Source organism: Leptosomus discolor, chromosome 5 (genome assembly GCF_034619465.1).
Source record: "Leptosomus discolor isolate bLepDis1 chromosome 5, bLepDis1.hap2, whole genome shotgun sequence".
Classification (NCBI taxonomy): Eukaryota; Metazoa; Chordata; class Aves; order Leptosomiformes; family Leptosomidae; genus Leptosomus; species Leptosomus discolor.
In genome coordinates, this window is record NC_141395.1 from 22468849 (window position 1) to 22489121 (window position 20273).

Sequence of the window (20273 nt, forward strand, 5' to 3'; positions counted from 1 at the left end):
TCTTCAGTCCCCTTAAGAGTGTATGGCATGTTCCTAGCAGAAGGAGCAATGCCTGTAGGGCAGCAAGGGCCAGGGAGGGACCATCTCCCATTTCCAGACTCTGAGAGGGGAAGGGAAGACCCTCTTCAAGCATCTGTTCTATAGAAATCACTATAATATTGAACTGAGAAATGGCTGCATTCTGTTAAATAAACTAACTTTCTATAAAATCTTATCTATTCATAGGCATTTGGCAAAAATAATTTCTATAAATTTTAAAAGGGTTTTATCTATGTTCTACATTTCGTAACAGTAGTAAGTTTTTTAAAGCAGTTCTGGTGCTCATGGCTGTACCTTCTGTAATGCCTTGAGCATGCTTTTACCAAGTGTAGCAGGAAATCCTGAGGCATCTCCTAAGCTCAGTGAAGAAACTCAGCTGCCTCAGTAGTGCCCAATGTTTGTCATGGAGCTGGAGTTTAAGTTAACGTTGTCGTGCTGAGTTGAACTGTGTTTCTTTCTTCCTGAAGAATATGGATTGTGTTCAATTACATTACAAAACAAGATCTATTTTGTGGGTGGACAGACCACGATCACAGACTGCTATGACCCAGAGCAAAACGAGTGGAAGCAGATGGCTCACATGATGGAGAGAAGGATGGAGTGTGGCGCGGTGGTTATGAACGGATGCATCTATGTAACAGGGGGATATTCCTATTCCAAAGGGACGTATCTGCAGAGCATTGAGAGATACAACCCTGAACTGAACAAATGGGAAGCGGTAGGTAATCTTCCCAGCGCTATGCGGTCACATGGCTGTGTCTGTGTGTATAATGTGTGAAACTTCAGTTTTCATATTGCTGTTACAGAAAACAGCAGATGCAGCATTCATAATAGTACCGATTACCTCATGAATGAGATGTCCAATACAATCTCTTAGCACACATCATTAAAAACTAGGTATAATTTGTCTTTAAACAATTCATAAATATAAATGTGGTAACAAGATTTCATTTTTTTTTTTTTTCAATCCAATCATGCTTTGTCATGTAAGTTTTAAGATAACTCTTTTATACAGGAACCACTGTGAAAAACAGATTTGTTTTCATTAACCACTAGGTGGAAGTATGATCTCGCGCTAAGGTGAGTAAAGCCAAACAAAACACTGGGCATTTCTCTGGGCGACTGGGCTTAAGATGAAATCTTTGATACTCTGAAGGTAGCTGTAGAAATGGTTCGTTGCCACAAGCTAGGCATGTGGTACGTACAAAGCAGTATCACTTGGATAACTAGCTTATCACACCCAGAAATCGTGGGCAGTTATAGGATGCATCTAGCTCTACCTTCAAATGCCAGAGCGGAGAAGAGCGCAGGCTGGGAATGAGGGAAGGAGCGCAGGCCCTGGCCCCGGAGCACGTGCCGATGGTGCGCACCAGTTTTCCAGAAGGAGAGCAGGGCTCTGCAGTACAAGGCAGTTTGAGGAAGTGCTTGCTTCGCCATTCTCACACTGGGCCCGTGAGAAGTAAAAAAAGACTCTGCATGGCTTTGCAACGGGCTCTTTGGCTGATACATAGCTATTGGTGGTGGGTTTTTTCAGAGAAAAGCCTTCCCATGCTTACTATTTTTTTGAATCCAATTTAAGATTTCTTTGTGGAATGGAAGGAGGAAATGTGTGGAGAAATTGAATGCTAAGTGGTCCTCTGGATTTGTTATTTCTCTCAAAACATAATATGAGATCTTCAAATTCTGTCTAGAAAGCAACTTGAGATGGGCAGGAAGGTCCACATTTTGTCACCTCTTCACTGGGAGACTCCTGCGCAGGCTCCCAGCACAGCATGGCAGTGCCAGCCCTGGCAGAAAGCACAATCCGTATGCAGTATTTAAATAGCTGGTGTTTTGACCCTGCCATCCCCAGCCTTCTCACCAGTCCTTGTTCTGCATCCTGCCATATAGGTAGTAATACCAATGCGTTTGCTTGAATTGTTATTGCAGTGATTTCTTAGGATCTGTTTTCTCCTCATAGCTTGCACAGAAAGTGCTTGTTGTTTGCCTGGCTCCCTGAGGAAGCGAGGTGCTGTGTAACCACCCCTTCGATGCTGGACTCACTTGTCTGGGCTCAGCCATGTTCTACAGGGAGGTAGAATGCCTTAAAAATACACATTTTTTTTCAGGTTTTTTGAAAATTGGTGACAGGATAGAGAGTGGGGAGAGAGAGCCTGAAAGGAAGCAGAAGAGTTGTGTGGAAAGTAGATGTCAAAGGCTTCCCGGTGCTGAGGAGAGGGCTGTGAGGAGCGTTCCCGCTCCTGCCTTTATTGCCCCTCATACGGTCCTGATTCAGCTGCTGTGGGGCTGCGCGGTCTGGTAGCAGTGATCCAGATAACGAAATGCCTTGGGGAGCAGAAAGAGGCTCTTTTAGCCCAGATCATCTCCCCAGTCCAGCTTATAAAATGACTGCAGAGGCAGCTGTTAGACGGTGGCATGAGAGGCAGGGACAGCACTGGGCTGCCGTAGGGTGTAGTGAGAACTTCCTACACCAGCACTGCCACCTAAAATGATATTTTGGTTTTGTTGGATTTATCAGATATGATTAATGGAGCTTTCCAAGCTGGTAAGCTCTGAGTTTATAATATTTATTTTTCTTCATCATAAGCATTTTCAACATATTTTTGCGTTCTTCCACATTTTTATGCTGTTTCTCACTTGGGTTTGACTGCTGGTAGCAGGCGGCAGTCAGCTCTGAGCTTTGATGTGAAGTTCTGTGGTGTGTATATATAGTTCTTGTTTTGATGTCTTTGTGTGTCACCTTACTATGTCAGAAGCTCATGTGCGCGTGGGTTCAGTGTTTTCCTTCGTTATCTATCCCACGGAGAGCTATTGAGAGGATCCAATGTAATTTGTTTAAAGACTCTAAACTGTAAAGAGATGTGGGGAATTGAACTCTCACACTGTTTGAAATGTGTGGGCTGGGCAGGTGGGAAAAAGAAGTAAAGTGAATTTGTTTCTGCTGGTGATCTGCGCAGCTGAGAATTGTTCAAAGGCAGGTGGAGATTTAAAGGACGACATTGCAAGAGCATGAAAGTGATCTGTGCATTGAACGAAACCACAGTGAACTCAACATGTATATGTAATTTTTCAGTGCAAAATATATACCCATGAAGCTTCATGTTTATCAAAAAACATGAGCATAGAACAGCTGCCTGTGGCTGGCCCTAAGGCTCATTTCTGGCCCGTACCCTGTCACGAACAGTTGTAAGTCATTGAAAGGCTGTAAGAACAAGGCAAGGACTAACAAAACCTGCACCCACCTGTCTGCTGCTTCCAAACTAGGTGCTTCATGTTGGTGGAAGACAGCACTGTTCCAGGGTTGGAGCATGGGCCCTGGAAGCCAGCGTCTGCTTTCTGCCTCTGGGCACCCTGCAGGTGAGCAAAGCACTGCTTCTGGCCTCGGCCTAACTGCAGAGTGAAAAAGCAGCCTTTAGTTCTCATGTGCCAGGAGAGTGTGGGCTGACCTGTAAACTAAAGTTACTGCTTGGGACTTCAGATACGTCCTAATTTTTTAGAGATTTTTGAATGCATCACAATAACTTGAGTGTAGAAGTTCAGACTTGTGGTTAAATGTTAACTGGTGCTGATTTTTACAATAACCTACCATGCCTTGTTAAATTAGCTCATGTCCGTAGCACATCCCAAGGAAGTGTGTAGCGGTGGGGTCCTGAGCACAGGCAGGAATATAAGTTCAGTGACAGGAACAGGGATTCTGGCTTCTGGTCAGAAACTCATGTGTCCTGCGGGAGATGGAAAGCTCAGAGCAGGGCATGTTTTGGCCATCTCTGAGGTATGTTTTTAATAGTAGTAGTTGGAAGTGAACGCTGAATTCTTGTGCCGTATTACAGTAGACAGTTTTACTTGTAAACTAGAAGATTTAGAGCAGTCGGATCAGTTGTTAAGTCAGTGCTATTTATTACAGTCTCTGTGTGATCCCCATGTTTGTAGCACTGCAGGTGATCAACACCGCATCTATAGTACCTAAGTGAATGTTTGTAGTGTTTAATAAACGTGGGTACAGCCTCAGTGTACAAATTTAAGCTTTTAAGTGACTTTTTCTGTGAACTGCAAAAGCCTGTGCACAAACACCCTGCGGGCCGGGCCGGTGCCCGCGGCCGGCCGGTGTCCGTGAGGCACACAGCCACACCCGCCTGCGAACGAACGAACACGAAGGCGTTTCCCGGCTTCCAGCTGCCCGTTTCCCACACCGTTCCGGGGCAGGGGCTCCTCCGCCCGCGCTAGCCGGGCTGCTGCACCGAGGGAGGCGGGAGCGGGCAGCCCTGCCTGGGGGCGGGGGCTGGAGGCAGAGGCCTCCCAGCGGGAGCGGGGCTCCGGGCCCGCCCCGCCTGAGACACGCAGAGCGGACCCCCGGCGCCCGCCCGCCGCTGCTGCCGCCGCCCTGCCCCGGAAGCGGCGCCCACGTGAGGGGCGGGCGAGCGGCCGCCGCAGAGACTGCTGGTCCGCGCGGCGCCGACTGCGGCCTTTAAAGCGGCGGAGCGGGGCCGCGTGCGGGCCGGTCCCGGAGCTGCGGCAGGTTTGTGCTCGGGGCGGCCGTACGTGGGGGCCAGCGCTGATCGGGTGCGCTGCGCTCCTACAGGCCAGGCCCATCGGGGGCGCGGCGGGCTGTGCCGGGGCAGGGCGCGCTCCGGGGCGGGCGGGCGGGCGGCGGGGGTCCAGGGGGGGAACGGTGGCCGGGCCGGGAGCGAGGAGTCCCTGGAGCGAGGGGTATGTGCTGCCCGGCTTGCCCCGGCCCGGGCAGAAGCGCGGCGCGGGCCTCGGCCGTGCCCGGCGCAGGCAGGGCGAGCCGCTGGCGCACCGGTGCTGACGGCGCGGCGGGCGCTCGCCGGAAGCGCGCCGCGTGGTGCGTCCTGTGCGCCCGCCGCCGCGGGCAAAGGCCCGGGCCCGGCGCGGCCCCGCGGGAGCAGCCCGGAGCGGGGTCGGGCGGGCTGAGGGCAGCGCTCGGCTGCAGCCAGGCTGAGGGGTCCGCTGGGCGGTTGTCCGAGGAGGGCTGTGTTGTCGCCATAGTGGTACAGAAGTGTCTGAGGACCAACTGATGGTCTCCCAGCATAGACGTAAGGTTCAGGAGCCGCGTTTCTATCGTTTAAATAATTCTTGGACAAAATTTCTTCTTATATTGTGCAGATTCTACTCGAGGACCAGCTGTGATGAGTGGTGACAGTTAATCCTGACCTTAAATAAAATTCTGTATTTTAAGAATCTGGTCAGAAGGGTCAGGTCTCCTACACACGGGTTCCAGCACAACACACTGCATGAGTAACAGCTCCATGTTACTTTACTGAGGAAACTTTTTTTTTAAATAGAGCCTTCCACTCTGTTACAGTAATGGTAAAAGCAGTTAGCCTGCAACTAGGCTTTGTCCAGACCCTGAAACTAAATTACTGATAGGATAAAAATCCCCTTGAGAGTTCTTTTGGGATGATCTAGCTAATATAGCACAGGATCACATTGTTCTACTTAAAGGGCTTGACTGTCACTTTCCATTTGTAATTTAAATCTCGTGCCTACTTGTATTATTTTAACTTGTTTTCATTTTGAGTGGTACTGATACAGACTGTTGGCACGCAGAAGGAACAAGTCAGTGTGTTCTACTAAGAAAGCACTTAGAATAAAATCTCATGTAGGATTTTGCATGCTGTTCAGACTGTGAGCGTTCATCGGTGGTGCCACCTCTATCAGTCTTCATTGCTGCACCGCAACTGAAAACTATCGATCTGGAAGTTAGATCTACAAGACTAGCTTGTGCCAAATGACTGAGCTAGAGAGTCTGAATTGAGCATGTGCAGCAAGACTAAAATTTCTCTTAAATTAGAAAGCTGCTTCTGCTTTTATTCTAAATAGGTTAGAGCCTGATCAGCATCTGAACTGAATTCCACGTATGGCAAGCTTGAGTCTTTCTTAGTCTTGCCTTCAGGTTGTTACTTGCAGCTGAACGGGGGCTTTTTAGAAAAACTTTTCCAAGTGTAAGACTTAATCTGAAGGACTTGTCTCAGGTCTTGTGTTGTTTTACATTTCTGTACAGTTTGGTTTTTACCTTGAAAACACTGCTAAGGAAATAGACTTTGTTTTTCATCTCTTCTTAGCAGTGGAGCTGAGCCTTAAAGGGAGTTGCTGGTTCTGGATATCTTGGTACCCGGAGTGGGGCAGACTGGGAGAGTGGTGCACTGTGAGAGCTGGGGAAGTGCAGGAAAGGGTATAAGAAGGCTGAAGGAGTTTAGGTGGCAGAAGCTAGGTGAAGACAAAAGTGTATGTTCTTCTATTATGCTTCACAGCACTATTATCTTGGCATTTCTTAATGGCTTATTTGGAATGCAGTGGTAAAAGAAGGCTGTCCTGCATATTTCAGACTGGTGTGTTTTTTTGGTGAGGCTAGAAGAGCCAGGCTACTCTGGACAGATTGAGGAGGCATTCTCTCTAAATGATAAAACCAAAGCAAAGTCAACAGCTTCATGAACAGATTCTCTTGTAACTCTGCTCTCTCAGACGTGCTGCCTCTGTGTAATCCTCACCTCATTAACTGGGGTAGAACTGCTGGTGATTCAGCAGCGTGCAGCCAAAAGGCCCCAAATTTTATTTTAACAACAGCTTGTATTAAGGGAAAACTTGCTCCATGAAGTTCATGCACTGTTCAGTATGACAGGTAAAACGGCAAAGACCACTGAAGGAGAGGGCAGATCCAGCCTAGTTGGAGGCTGGTCTGTATTCCACACTACAGAAGAGTGCAAAGCAGCTGTCTCCGCTCAGCTCACTCTTAACGGCGTACTTGAGACCGGCTGACCAAATGGAAAGTGGTGAGGGAAGATTCCTCTGTCTGCCTCAATCTGTATTTCACTGTGCACCAGCAGATTGTCTTTGTTCTGGAGTTCAAGAACATGTTGTTAATGCATTTTTGTTAAAATGGGATACATTAATAAAACATAAATTAATTTTTCGCCTCAGAATATGCAAGACAGCAGAAGTTTTCACATCTCTTAGTATGTCATCTTAAACATTAATTGAGCTGTATTGTGAAAAAAATATGTTGCCAGTGCCTAAAAAAAAAAATCTGCCACACCTGGAGAAGAGGCTTTGCAGTGTGAGTTAAATCACCAAACTAAGGCTTGAGAATACGAAGATTTGCGTAGCTGCCATTCAGTACTTTTTTTTTTCCCACTCTGAGGATATAGTTTGATGTCAAATCTAACCCACTACAACTGCTTGCTGTCAAAGAAAGGTTTTTTTGATTATTTTTGTCCTTTTGCGCTCCTTGCCCTAACAGCTCCATCACTAGTGCCTTCTACAAGCTAAATCAAGTCACTGTCCTTCCCTTTCTTCAGTGGGGGTTAACTTTCTGTTGGATGGGGTGTTACAGTAGCACACAAGGAGTGTTGTCAATTAGTTGATCCAATGGAAAAAGCTGAAACTTCCATAGGCTGCTATTAAATTACACCAAATTTTAGGTATAAGGTAAAATAGAACACTGATTTCTCTCACAAGTCAGGGGTTGGGGACAACATTGCAGGGGAGTAGTTGCCAGCATCTGAATGTGGTGGTGAACTAAGTCAGTCTCCTGTAGTCAGGGTGGCTAATGTGAGACATTTCTGAAGTAACAGCAACTGTCAGCTTGTATGCTATGGCCTGGATTTTTGTAAAGTGCTTTACAGAAAAACAGATCACGCTCTGAGCATAGCTGTCAACTAACACTCACTGAAATCATGCTTTAAAGCTGTTACAATTTAGGTCCACATGCAAGTCTGGTAGTGGAGACCAGGATGCAAATTTTAAGGCTGTAAGTGCCTAGATTAAAAAGAACTACAAGCAAGTCAAAGGGATGTGACGTAGCCTTGAGATCAGGAAGAGGAGGAAATGGGAATACTGCAGAGTGCAGTAGGCTGAACAATGATTGGTGAATCAAACTACTAAAATAAGAAGATGGGGCTGCCAGGCGAGTGTTCTGATGAAGAATGTAATTTCCTGTGACAAGGAAATCTCAGAGGAGTTTTCTCTGCTTCTGTATTGTCAGTTATCTTGGTGCCCTGAGAGTTGTTACTGTCCTGCGAGTGGCAGAAGAGCCGAATGTGTATGGTTAAATCTTCCAATAAACCATGCAAGACATGACTGCAAACCCATCTTCACCACCAGGTCCAATATGGCATCCCCTCTGGTAGGGCTGTCTGTTAGCTGGCTTCAGAAGTTATCCTCCATTTACTCCAGGATCTCCTGGATTGCCTACAGCTCGCTGTGCTACTTTTCCAGAGGCTGTTGGGGTGGCTGAAGTCCCCCAGCAGGACAAGAGCCTGCAAGCTTGTGAGCACAAAGCCTCCTGTAGCTGGAGTAAGAAGACTTCATCCATAGGCTCCCCTTGGTCAGGCGGCCTGTTGTAGACACCAGCCACACGGTTCTCTTTGTTGCCTCAGTCTCTAATACTTACCCATAAGCTTTGAACCTGCTCGTGGCTATTCTTCAGAGACAGCTCTTCATGCTCTACTGTACTGGGATTATATGCTTAATGCCAGTTAAGTGAAAAAGTTAGTTTCAAGTTAAAACATCTTACCTCTTACCAAAGATGCCTGATTCAGTATTCAGGCAGAACTGCAGTTTGTAAAGGAGAGAACTAGACATCTTTAGGATGTACTAGTAAATGGAGATGTTTTAATTCCTTCCTCCAGTAAGTTCCTTGAACTCTCAAAGATTAATTAGGAGGCAGAAAATTCAGAAGAGTTTCCAATTATACCTATTTAGGAATAGTAAACCATTTTTGTCATTGATGTTTTGCCTAGTGATGAGAGGTTGGATTTGACTTCAAGAACAAGTGTTGTTGGCTCTCAGGTTTGTTGCTGTTAGGTACCAACTCAAGATCTGTGCCTAGGAAAAGGTAAAAAACAAATAATGCTGTAAAATGCCAGCATTTTTTTACTTATCTTGAACGTGGAATGCCAAATGCTGCCTTAATAACCAAAGGATTTACTTTTTTTTTTTTTCCCAGTTGTTTCATAGTTTCCCCTTGGAATTCTGCAGTCATGTTAAAGTTGGCTCACAAGCATAAACGTCTGGCAAAAACACTTGTCTGTTACCTTGTTCAGATGAGGCTGCAGCGAAATGCACACTATACGAATTACAAGTCTGTAGAAAGTACTATTTAATACTTAGTGCCTTTGCTCTATATTCTCTTCAGCACAGCTGGTGAAAATGGCTGAAAATGGAGATGGTGAAAACATGTCTATTTTGGAAAGCAAAATCTGTCAGCAAATTGAGGTGAGTTCAATTTATAGTTTGGGATCTGGGCTGAGATGTAGTTTTGGAGACATTCATTGGCAGGGACTTGGCTAATGGGAAGTTACTCCATAGGGAGTTAAGACTTGAATGTTCAGTTCTTTTAAAAAAAGTCTGTCGCAGATATATGACAGATATTTAATACCTTAAGATAATTCATAGCTGTAGTCTTAAGTTGGAAGTTATACTTCTCTAGAGTTGCCTGTAAGACCACCATTTAAAAACACAAAAGATTTCACTTGCTAGCCGTTTAGGTGCTATAGCAAGTGAATGTGTCATTAAACAATTTATTACTATGTTCACTGGGGTTATTCTATCTATGCATATACGAAGATGGATTTTAATTCTATATGACTTAATTTGGGGGGGGAATCCTCCTACTTGGGAATCTGTGTTGGTCAAAATACTAGCACATGCATAACTCGCAATTATGATTTTCTGTTTTGTAATTCATTGCTACAAATTACAACTAAACTTATGTGCCTACTTTAGATTAAGTATTTCTAGCTCTAGAAGCTTGCGGGGTTACCCTACAATGGAAAACTGAGCACATCACTTAAAATGACATCTAGAACAAACCTGCTTTTCTGAAGGACAAAAATACAGCTGTGAATCCCCTTTAGCATATGGAGCTGTAGTCATTATTGATAAAAAAAACCCAAACCAACCAACCCAGCCCAGAGATTGAGGAAAAATAGCTGATAAAGCTAGACTTGTGGTAATGTGAGTTTGAGGTATACTAGAGGGAGAGGTATTGTAAAACCTGCACTGACCTTTTAAAGCACAATGATATTTGTGGAAAGGCTCTGACTTACCCTACGGCTTTGAGTATTTGACCCTAGTTAGATGATTGCTAGTAAATAAAAGAATCTGATTAACTTGTCTATCTGGTACTGAACTGAACAATTTGTTAACTACATGACACTGCTCTTCCCATGGTGGACGTGATCAAAATGAGAACATTGTAAATTAAAATAATTTTTTAATCTTACAGTATTTTCCTGAATAAGACCTAGAAACTCTCTAGTCTATGTATGATTTCTCAGTGTGGCAAATACAAGATCCTTGTTTCTACATTCCTTAAATAAGGACTAAAACCTGAATCTGTTGGTGATAAATTTGACTGTAGAGCTTGATCAGGTTGATCGATGATTATGTTAGCAGAACAAACTTTGTGCCTTTCCGAAATAAAACTGCAGTCTGCCTTTGCCTCATTAGTCTTACTGCATGATGCACTGGGTTTTTTTAGTTTACATGTTGCAGCTAACTTTTCCAAAAGTATCATGTTATAGCAGGAAGTAATAATTTCAGAATTTCTAATTGTTCAGATTCATGAATTGTGGTATGTCTCAATCCACTGTAGTAAATTGTCAGATGAAAATGAGCTTTTGAGATTGAACATTCAATGACAAATCTCTCTCCCTGTCCCACTCTCCCTTCTTTTTTGCAGTACTATTTTGGCAATCACAATCTACCGAGAGACAAGTTCCTAAAGGAACAGATCAAGCTAGATGATGGCTGGGTGCCTTTAGAAGTAATGATCAAATTCAACAGGTAAAACAAAGAACAGCTAATCTGGATGGAAAGGCAACTTTCAGCTACTTATCTCTAGTTGGGACCAGACGTCCCTGGTCTGCATTTACAACTCCTGTTGCTGTTTTAATATTTGGCTTCAGCTTTGCCTGTGTATTTGTAATAATCTGTGTCTGCTTACTCAATAGGTTAAGTCGCCTTTCAAAAGATTTTAGTGTTATTGTAGAAGCACTAAGAAAATCCAAGACTGGTCTAATGGAAATAAATGAAGACAAAACTAAAATCAGAAGATCTCCAAACAAACCCCTTCCTGAATTAAATGACCAGTATAAGGCTGCAATTAAAAACAGATCTGTATATGTTGTAAGTAAACTGCTTCCTTTGCTCTGTGCTGTTCTGCATGACTTTGACTGAAAACCATCTAAGTAAAGCTTGAATTAACTTATACTAGAGAGGTTATAATTTCTGAGCAGGTGCTAGTTTGTTGCATATAATTGAAGTTTGTTGCTATCTTGCAGAAAGGCTTTCCACTAGATGCAACTCTTGATGATATCAAAGAATGGCTTGAGGATAAAGGTCCGGTTGAAAACATTCAAATGAGGAGAACATTGCAGAGAACATTTAAGGTAGCCCTTGTGATGGAACACTTAGACCTGGGGCAGAGATCCCCTCTGGGCAACATTTTATTTGATTACTCTAAAACTGAATGTCTTTTACTGTTTAACAGGGCTCAATATTTGCAGTTTTTGATAGTGTTGAATCTGCTAAGAAGTTCACGGAGATCCCAAACCAAAAGTACAAAGACACAGAGCTGATAGTACTTTTCAAGTAAGTCCACTTCACTTATGTATGAACTAATAATGGTTGAGGGTGGATTTAGACAAGAACCTGGCTTGACCTGAGAAGTCTAAGTTTCTACACTGTTGTAACAGGTATTGATAGCTGTACCTTTTGGAGACCAGCTTCTCAGTTCCCAAAGGTAGTCTCGGCTGTTTCTTGGCTACTGCTCTCTTAGAAAGTAAGTATAATGGAGTACCTCAAGTGGTATTAACTTAGCTCATACTCTTTTGAAGGGAGGAGTATTGTACAAAGAAGAATGAAGAAAGGAGACAAAACAAAGTGGAAGCTAAAGCAAGAGCTAAACAGTAAGTCATTACAGCTGAAGTGCCCAGTTTTGCTCACCTGACCACACCTGAACCAACTCTTAACTAATTTAACTTTTCTACAGGGAAAAAGAAGAAAAACAGAAACAAGCAGCAGATGCTGAAATGGTATGGGTTTCTTAAATCTCTATGCTTGACAACTATGCAGTGCTTGCTTCTGTATGGATTTTCAGTCCACACATGACAAACATGCTCCTGCAGCTACATTTTGTAAAGCTAACATGGGATATTCAGAGTTTGAAATTCTGTAATATAGAGCATTGTCTAGAAAGTCTTCACTTCAGTTTTTCTAACTAACCTACAGTAAGACTTTGTTTTGTCATCGTATTTAATCTTACCTTCAAGAGACTAATTTTGTTTAAAGAATGCTGTTATGAATTTAAACTGTTAGGCATGTGTACCTGTTCAGAAGTGATCCTACATGCACCACTGAGGTGATCATTCTTCTGTGGTATTTGAAGGATGCTGTAAGGATTTAACCAGTATTACACAGATTTTCAACCTGAGGTGTCAGCCTTCAGAAAACTGTTTGTAGAATTTAAAAAGCATAACTCTCTTAGGGGAAAGGAGTCCTGAGTTCCACATAAACATATCACAGTATGCAAAGAAAATTAAAAAAAAAAGAAAAAAAAAAAAAAAGAGGGGTGTGTGACCACACCATGCAAGACTTGGACACCAGCATAAATAAACTACGCAGCAAGAATGCTTGGGTTACTGACGGTGCTAAGGGGGGTGACTTCAATTGCTTATTTATCACTATCATGTTTTAATAGTCTTAGGATTGAGGGAAAATATTCAACCTTGACTCTTCCACAAAAATGTGTGGGGTTTTTATTTTATTTAGAAGTCTCTGGAAGAAAAGACAGGATGTCTTCTGAAGTTTTCTGGTGATCTAGATGATCAAACATGCAGAGAAGATCTCCATGATGTGTTTTCTGATCATGGAGAAATCAAATGGATACACTTTGTCAGAGGTGCGAAGGAGGTCAGTAGAACCTTGGACAAGGAATTAAGATCTCTGTATTAAAGTTTGAGACTGGATGATTAAATGCTTGTTCTCTTATATAATCAAATAAGAAAATATTTAGTTCACTCGTGGAATTGCAGAATATTTAGAGAATTAAATTATTCCCTTAAAGTTTTTCAAAAGAACAGATAAAGGTTCCAGCCTTCTCAACTGGTAAGTTCAAAACTGAGACAGAGAATAAAGGGTCTGAGAGTTTTGCTTCAGTCTTAGATCTATTTTACATCATGCAAGAGTAATGAACTTGCTGAGGTACCTAATGGGATACGTTGTTCATCATTCTAGCTGGATGTTTTCGCAGTAAGATTCCAATGCAAATGCCACTCTTCTTTTTAAGGGAATTATCCTATTTAAGGATATTGCGAAAGAAGCTCTGGAAAAAGCCAAAGCAGCACATAATGGAAACTTACAGCTTCGGAACAAGGATGTTACATGGGAAGTGCTAGAAGGAGATGCAGAAAAGGAAGCTCTGAAAAAAATACTGGAAGATCAGCAAGAATTGCTGAAACAGAAAACAAAAGGTCCTCCTTTTTATTGGTTTAAGCATTTATAATGTCCTAGAAGTGGCATTGTGTGAAAGTAACTCTTAAATAGCGAATACATACTAAACATGGACTAATTGTAACGCATTCTTTAGAGCTTGCCAGTGAGAAGACAAATGATACAAAGTTCCTGACATCTTATATCCCCACAGGACGCAAAATAAAAGGAAAAGGAAGAGGGGGAAAGATACCTCAAGGTGCACACAAAGGGAAAGTACAGTTTCAGGGCAAGAAAATAAAGTTTGAGAATGAAGAAGAAGGTGGTGAAGATGATACTAAAACAGGTATGTCATTCATTCCCTGTGCTGGTTGCAGCTTCTTTAGTACATGGAGCTACTTTCTGGAGAAGTACCTATGTTTCTTACAAGTGTTTCAGATTTGGCCCTACATGGTAGTATTTCTGTCCTCTGTCAGTATCAGTAAAATAACTTTAAGGGTCTTCTGCTTAATTCCTTCCAGAACTGTCCAAAAAGCATATTAAAATAATTACTAGATAGCTGAGCTTGTACTGCAGGGCTGTTCAGAGCATTCTGCTGTGAAAGATGGTGGTTGTCAGCAACATTACACAACCGTACAGAGCCGGTCTCTTGAGTGGTAAACTTTTTTTCCCTTGAGGATATGAGAAGACTGTAATAGTTCTGCATATTTAGCTTGGAGAAGATGAAGAGCTAAGCTTCCATTCATTAGATATGGCACCTGCTTAGGCAAAACACAGTGAAACCTACTCCTGTTAGGTTGTATTCCTTCATCTTCTTACCTGCCCTCCTGCTGTAAGGTTATACAGGGGGAAGCTCTTCAAAACTGGTATTGTAGAACATCTAAAAACTTTAAGTCACAGTAATGAGTAAACCCTCTAGCATAGCAGTGGTTTTGGATAAACTAGGACTCATCCTCGAACTTACATGGTAGAGAGGGTTTGTTTTTTCAGAAGACTTCAAATAATACTGAAATGCTTTCTCCTTCACCACAAATGACTACATATTCCATCTTGCAGAACCAGCGAGTCCCAAGAAGAGACCACTAGAGGAAATGGAAAAGGAAGAACCTGCACCAAAACAACTGAAAACAGAAAATGGAGATGGAGAGCAGTAATACTAAAATAAAAATTTAAAAAAATATCATTGTTTTTATTGTTCCATTTTCAATAGATTTTAAAGACATGCCTCAGTTCAGGAGTTGCTTGGCAGAAAATCTAATGAAATCCACTTCAATGTCAACCTACAATGAGAGGAAAGCTTCATTTTGTTGGGTTACAGCTTTATTTTTTTTGTTTAAGAAGCATGCATACTCTTAACGTAACACCCTGCAAAACTTTTATATTTATAGTTTTGTTTATACTGTCACATCCTTTCAACTTCTCTGGCACCTCATTCAAATGTAAAAGGTTCTGGACTTTATAGTCTTGCGGTTATGTTAAATAGCATCTGCCAATAAATTCAGAACTTAAAACTGCTTACTACTGAAGCCTGGATGTTAATGTAGTGTAAAGCTGTAACTGTGAATTAGCAAAGCTGAAGGACAGACTTCTGTTGTTCAAGTCACCAAAGGAATGGTGCAGCTGAATAAAATGTCTAGACTTTGCCATGTAGCAAAACATACCTAACATCTTCAGATCTTGCTCAGTCTACGCCAGGATTCTGTCTACTTTCCCTGTGGTAATGGGACACATGTCTTCTAGGCCAGCATTCAGCACCCAGGAACTTGCCTGGGCTTAAGCTTCCACACTCCGGCATCCTGAATAGATCTGTTGTGGGATGAAGTGCACAGCTTCCTCCTGCCCCCTCTAAGATGGTTCTGGGAGGGATTTCACTGGCTGTAGCTATTTGCAGTACAGAGCACAGAACACTGAATACAGCTGTCAAATCCTACTTGCTCTGGCCTTCATTACTTACTTCAGTCTAAGTTCCAGTTGCAGATAGGATCAAACAAGTAACTATTTGAAGTTTGAGTCAAGGAGGCTACCCTTAGCTTTCTCACATCTAGTTGCAGCACTGGCTTTGATCTTTGTGTATAGCTTTGACTTGCATTACAATGATTCTTTTCCCTGTTCAACTACAAAATGGAGTAACGGTGATGGAATTTGATGCCATCATAGTGAAATTCTCTCAAGTGCTGCGAGCGTTCCTCATCCAGTACACATGGCCCTAAAACTTAAATTTTCTTAAGTAGAATTTATTTACCTGCCTAGTACAAGACAGCATTTTCTCAGTTATGTTAGGTTTTACACTTACTGATTTCTTCTTATGGAACTTGTATGACGCTGGTAGGTCATATCTAAGTTCTGTGAACAGTACAAAGAACACTTGTTACACTAGAATGAGTCAATTGACTTACACCCTACACCCATGTTTTGTTGCCCCCTGACTAGATAACTGTTTTTACCTCTGGACTAGATTATGACTGAACATTTAAGCTGACCACATCAGACAGTAAGTGGATGGCTGAAATGCAGTTGTATTTCAAGCACTTGTGCAAGTTCCATGTCTCAAGTTGTATGACTATAAAGTATCCAGCTGGTGATACTTAAGAATTGGGAAGATACTTGAACAACTGTCAAAAAATATTTAGGTGACTATAAGGACAGGAGGCTTTTTTGTGTGAGAACTGACCTGCGCTTTGCTTTTGTTAGTCAGCAACGGTGTTCTTTTGAAGCAGGAAGGTAACTAGCTTCTGCTTGAAGGCAAAATCTAGCCCAGGAAGAAATCCAATTCTAATTCTGCACAGAATATGTATTCCTCAGAGCTTTATTAAGTGCCTGCTTGTATTCTAGCCAGGTAGCAAGGTATTAAAAAGAAAAAAAACCACCTGCTTAAAAAAAGGCCTGTGTCATTTGCAGTGTTAAATCACACTTAAATTTACCTCAGGCTGTTAAGACTGGCTGGTAGTGTTAAAGATATTTGCCCCCAACAAAATGGGGTTTTTTTGTTTGTTTGTTTAACAACAAATTAATCTTACCTGCTATGACTTCCATCTTCACTTCCCATTCATCTGCTTTCTTTTGAATGTGCTACAATATTAAATAGATACAGGTAAATGTAAAAGATCATTTCTACACTGTTAAAAACATCTACACCCCTGTACTTAGTCAAGAAGTCTCCTGTGCTTTTGTCTTTCAAGTTGAAACATTAGATCACATACTTGAGGTACGTGAGATCAGTTATTTGACATTAGTATTTACCCAAAACAAGTTTTGTATCCCACAAAGGTGTCAACAAATCAGTAAAGCTATAGACAACATCATTAAATGCCTGGTTAATGCTCACCCTACTAAAATGAAGGGCTTACCTGCCGTGTTGAAGTTTTGTGAAGGGAATATACAGCTGTTTCTGCCATTTGTAAAGCAGTTTTCAGAAAAATCATATCTATTCCTAAAAGAATGATGAAATTATTGAATTGTTAAATGCAAGCTTAAACTACGAGGATTTAAAGATCTGCTTCATGCTTCAGTTCTTCTGGAGTAATAGCTATTTGAGAAACAGCACTGAATACATTAAGGTACAGAAAGTATTTCTAAAACTTACCTAATTGCTTTTAGTAAATGAGAAAAATGATATAAAATAGCTAGTATTGTGTATTTCAAACCCAGCAATTGTTTGTTACAATGCTGAAGTTGTTTATCTGTACTTAGGAAACTGATTCCAGATCAACAAAACTCCAGGTAAATACAATAAAAAAGGAGATGTTTCATTAAAAGTGTTTCCCTTGCTATTTCATTCCTAATAATTTCTAACTGACTTTCAGCATTACCAACCTTTATTATGCTTGGTACCAAAAGGAGGGTTCATAATAACTGTGTCAAAAGTCTTTGACATGCTGTCAGATAAAGAACAGACATCACACTGAACCATGTTGACATTCGTGAGATCAAAGTCTTCAATATTGCTGTTAAATATTTCCAGTGCATCTGCATCTATGTCAAACCCCACACACAATCTATTAAAAAAGAAAAAAGTGCCATGTATTAGTCTCCTGCAAACTAAAATGGTGTTTAAATTCTATAGTAAAATCTTGAAAGGGATCTGTGTACACAACTTGTTTTATCTAGGAAATTGTCCTGGTTTGGCTGGGACAGAATCCCAGCCCAGCCATGCTAGGCAGGCTGTTAGCAGTTTCAAGTCAGCCAGGGCAGCTGCCCTGAGTTAGATACGGATGTAGCCCATCCCATAATGTCATGGTCATTATAAAGGGGAAGGTTGGCTGAGGAAACAGAGCTCCTGTGGGGCTCCTCTTGAGGTTTCTCTTACTCTGGCTTCTTCTGAGGACTGTTCTCTGGTCGATTGTGATGACTGCATGCTTATTTGGCTGAGTATAACTCTGTATATCTCTGTAGGTATTGGTGGTGTCTCATTAAAATCTGTTCTTGCTTCTACCCACAGGTCTCCTCTCCTTTTTCCTGGATTCTCCTCCCTGGCTGGTGAGGGGTTGTCAGGTGATAGAGTGACTGTTACAGTTTAGCCCCAGGTACAGGCTAAATGTAGACAGAAATGTAACAAGCATACACTAGAAATTCAGCGCTGATAAAAATGTGAGTAGCTCTGTTGCCCTTTCTCAAATACCTATTTAAAGTTTGTGAAGGAAGTTTCATGTGTTCATTTAGAGCTTCAGGGGCAAGCAAACGTTATGACTTCTAAATTCATAGCAACTGTCTACCTCTTCCACTATTTGAATGGTTATTGACTGTCTAAACGTGCTAAATAACCTCCTCATGCACCAGATTAGATACCTAAAACTAGTTTAGTTCAGCACTGCTATATCCTAACCTTATTCTTCTACTCTTCTGTGCCAGAAAAAAACAAAACCAGAACTTAATATTAAATACTTACCCTGCTCCTAACATTGCACTTCCAATGCTGAGCATGCCACAACCACATCCTAAATCTGCAATTGTTTTGTTTTCAATATCATCAAAAGTATTGTGAATTGTATAAAGCATACATGCTGGGGGAGGGAAAAGCCACAGGTCAATAATATCAAATATACATTTGATTAATCAAGAAAAGCTACTTCTGCCTTCAGAAAACTCTGAACTAAAGGTTTCTTGTTATGCAAAATTAAGCTGATGTTCTGCCTGTAATTTTCTTTTTCATTTGTATGTGAAAACAAGTCAAACACATTTTGATGAGTTTTAGAACTCTAGTGGATAGATTACACATAGAGCTGTGAGTATTGTTTGTGGAAAAAGTATGCCTCTAAATTTGTTTGGGGTAAACCAATAGAAGGATGTAAAATATTGTGAAAATGATTAAGGTACAGATGAGTGTCTGTATATACACTATTTTTTTTTGGTCAGGTCCATTTCAGCTTTCTCATTTACTGATTAAGATGTTTCTATCACATTATCTTTTAAATCAATTTACTTGATTTTTGAATTGCACATTAACAGTATACTGCTAATGAAAAGAAATTAACAGATCATTAAAAAAATTAATTACATTCCTGCTGGATGCGATTTCTCAACTACTTTTAGCGTAAAGGCTTCAAAGGAGATAATGCAGTACAAACACTTTTTATGATGAAGTGCTGATGAAGAACTAGTAAAAGAGACACCAGTGCAGTAGGCAAGCCGTACCTGCGATGTGAGGGCTTGTTGGATACTGCTCGAGGAGTACCTTTGGGCTTTCGAAAGTATCAACCTGCTGAAGACAGCTTTCCAGTTCTTTAAGCTTCACTTTCTTCATGTTTATAGTTTAACTAAGGAAAATAACTGTAATCCGTTACAGCAATATACATGAACTATGTATTAGCGTAACACGTTTTATACTCGAAGCGGCGCCGCACGCCCCAGCCCCCCCAGGGTGCTCACGCAGCCGTTTCCAGGGTCACAGCCGACGGCGCACCGAGGGACGAGCGCGACGCCAACGCGAAGCCGTTCCCGGGCGGCGGCAGCCCCTTTCCTCACCACCGCCGCTAGCTGGCTCCCACCCCAGGCGCTGAGGGGCCCCGCGCCCGCCTCGGCCCGGGGCTCCGCTCCTACCGACAGGCCCCACCCGCCGCCGAGAGAGGCGCCCGGCCGCAAGCGGCGCAGGGACCGAGCCTGCACGCGCCGGCTCCGCTCGCCGCAGCCCTGGCGGGGCGGGCTGAGGGGCTGGGCCGAGCGCCGCGCGCCGCGCGCACTTCCGCCGCGAGCCAGCCCCCGGCGCCGGCCCGAGCCGCGCCGCGCCCCGCCCCCTGGCCGCGGGGGTGAAATGGGAGCAAGCGTACCCCTTCTTTTGACTAAGTAACAGCTGTTGGCTCCGGCTGTCCTGTGTGCCAAGCACGACACGTTTTATGACGGCCTTACGCCTTGGCGCCGCCAGGGCTCGTGACAGGCCAGCCTGGGCTTTCTGCCCCAGCGCCTCCCTCGGCGGCCAAGCCGCCGGGTGCCGTCAGGGGCGGAGAGCGAGGGCGGGCGCTCGCCCGTCCGGGGAAGGACGGTCGCGGAGGGGAATGTAACCGGTTCACTTCCTTTTCTCGTGTTTTCCTTCCTACGGTGCCCGGCGTCCCCTGCCCTCGAGGAGCCGCGGCGCCACGCGGGTCACCGGAAGATGGGCAGCCGCAGGGGACAGGGTAGCAAAGGCGGCAGAGGGGGCCGCCTCGGGGGACTGGGGCTTTGGTGCTGCAGATAAATGTGACACGTTCTTTAAAAGTTGTTCCATTACACAGTTGCAAATTATTTATCAAGCTTTAAAGCTGTCGCTCAGTATGGAAGCTCCGGCAACTCGCACCCAAATCCATTGCCCT

The 20273-nt window shown here is 43.0% G+C and overlaps 2 protein-coding genes across 6 annotated transcripts; one reads left to right on the top strand and one right to left on the bottom strand.

Annotated features, from left to right (window-relative positions):
* Nucleotides 1-721: 721 nt before the first annotated feature.
* On the top strand, nucleotides 722-15007 carry SSB (small RNA binding exonuclease protection factor La). Of its 3 annotated transcripts, none has more exons than XM_086465046.1 (12): nucleotides 722-757; nucleotides 9194-9273; nucleotides 10742-10845; nucleotides 11013-11187; nucleotides 11343-11450; nucleotides 11552-11652; nucleotides 11898-11969; nucleotides 12053-12095; nucleotides 12832-12972; nucleotides 13349-13532; nucleotides 13706-13837; nucleotides 14548-15007. In XM_086465046.1, exons 1-12 carry the CDS (start codon nucleotides 748-750, stop codon nucleotides 14643-14645), a joined length of 1248 nt encoding a protein of 415 aa, XP_086321172.1. In that variant the 5' UTR covers nucleotides 722-747; the 3' UTR covers nucleotides 14646-15007. The 3 variants fall into 3 exon arrangements, with proteins under 3 accessions (XP_086321172.1, XP_086321173.1, XP_086321174.1); XM_086465047.1 differs by lacking the exon at nucleotides 722-757 and adding an exon at nucleotides 4534-4555; XM_086465048.1 differs by lacking the exon at nucleotides 722-757 and adding an exon at nucleotides 4536-4555 and having other exon boundaries at nucleotides 9199-9273.
* Nucleotides 14718-19364, bottom strand: METTL5 (methyltransferase 5, N6-adenosine). Of its 3 annotated transcripts, XM_009949531.2 has the most exons (7): nucleotides 19123-19244; nucleotides 18377-18491; nucleotides 17305-17486; nucleotides 16839-16921; nucleotides 16509-16560; nucleotides 15785-15834; nucleotides 14718-14771 (listed from the first exon to the last, which is right to left on the bottom strand). In XM_009949531.2, exons 1-7 carry the CDS (start codon nucleotides 19229-19231, stop codon nucleotides 14718-14720), a joined length of 645 nt encoding a protein of 214 aa, XP_009947833.1. In that variant the 5' UTR covers nucleotides 19232-19244. The 3 variants fall into 3 exon arrangements, with proteins under 3 accessions (XP_009947833.1, XP_086321177.1, XP_086321176.1); XM_086465051.1 differs by lacking the exon at nucleotides 15785-15834 and having other exon boundaries at nucleotides 14738-14771; nucleotides 19123-19364; XM_086465050.1 differs by lacking the exon at nucleotides 14718-14771 and having other exon boundaries at nucleotides 15049-15834; nucleotides 19123-19364.
* Between the last annotated feature and the right edge of the window lie 909 nt (nucleotides 19365-20273).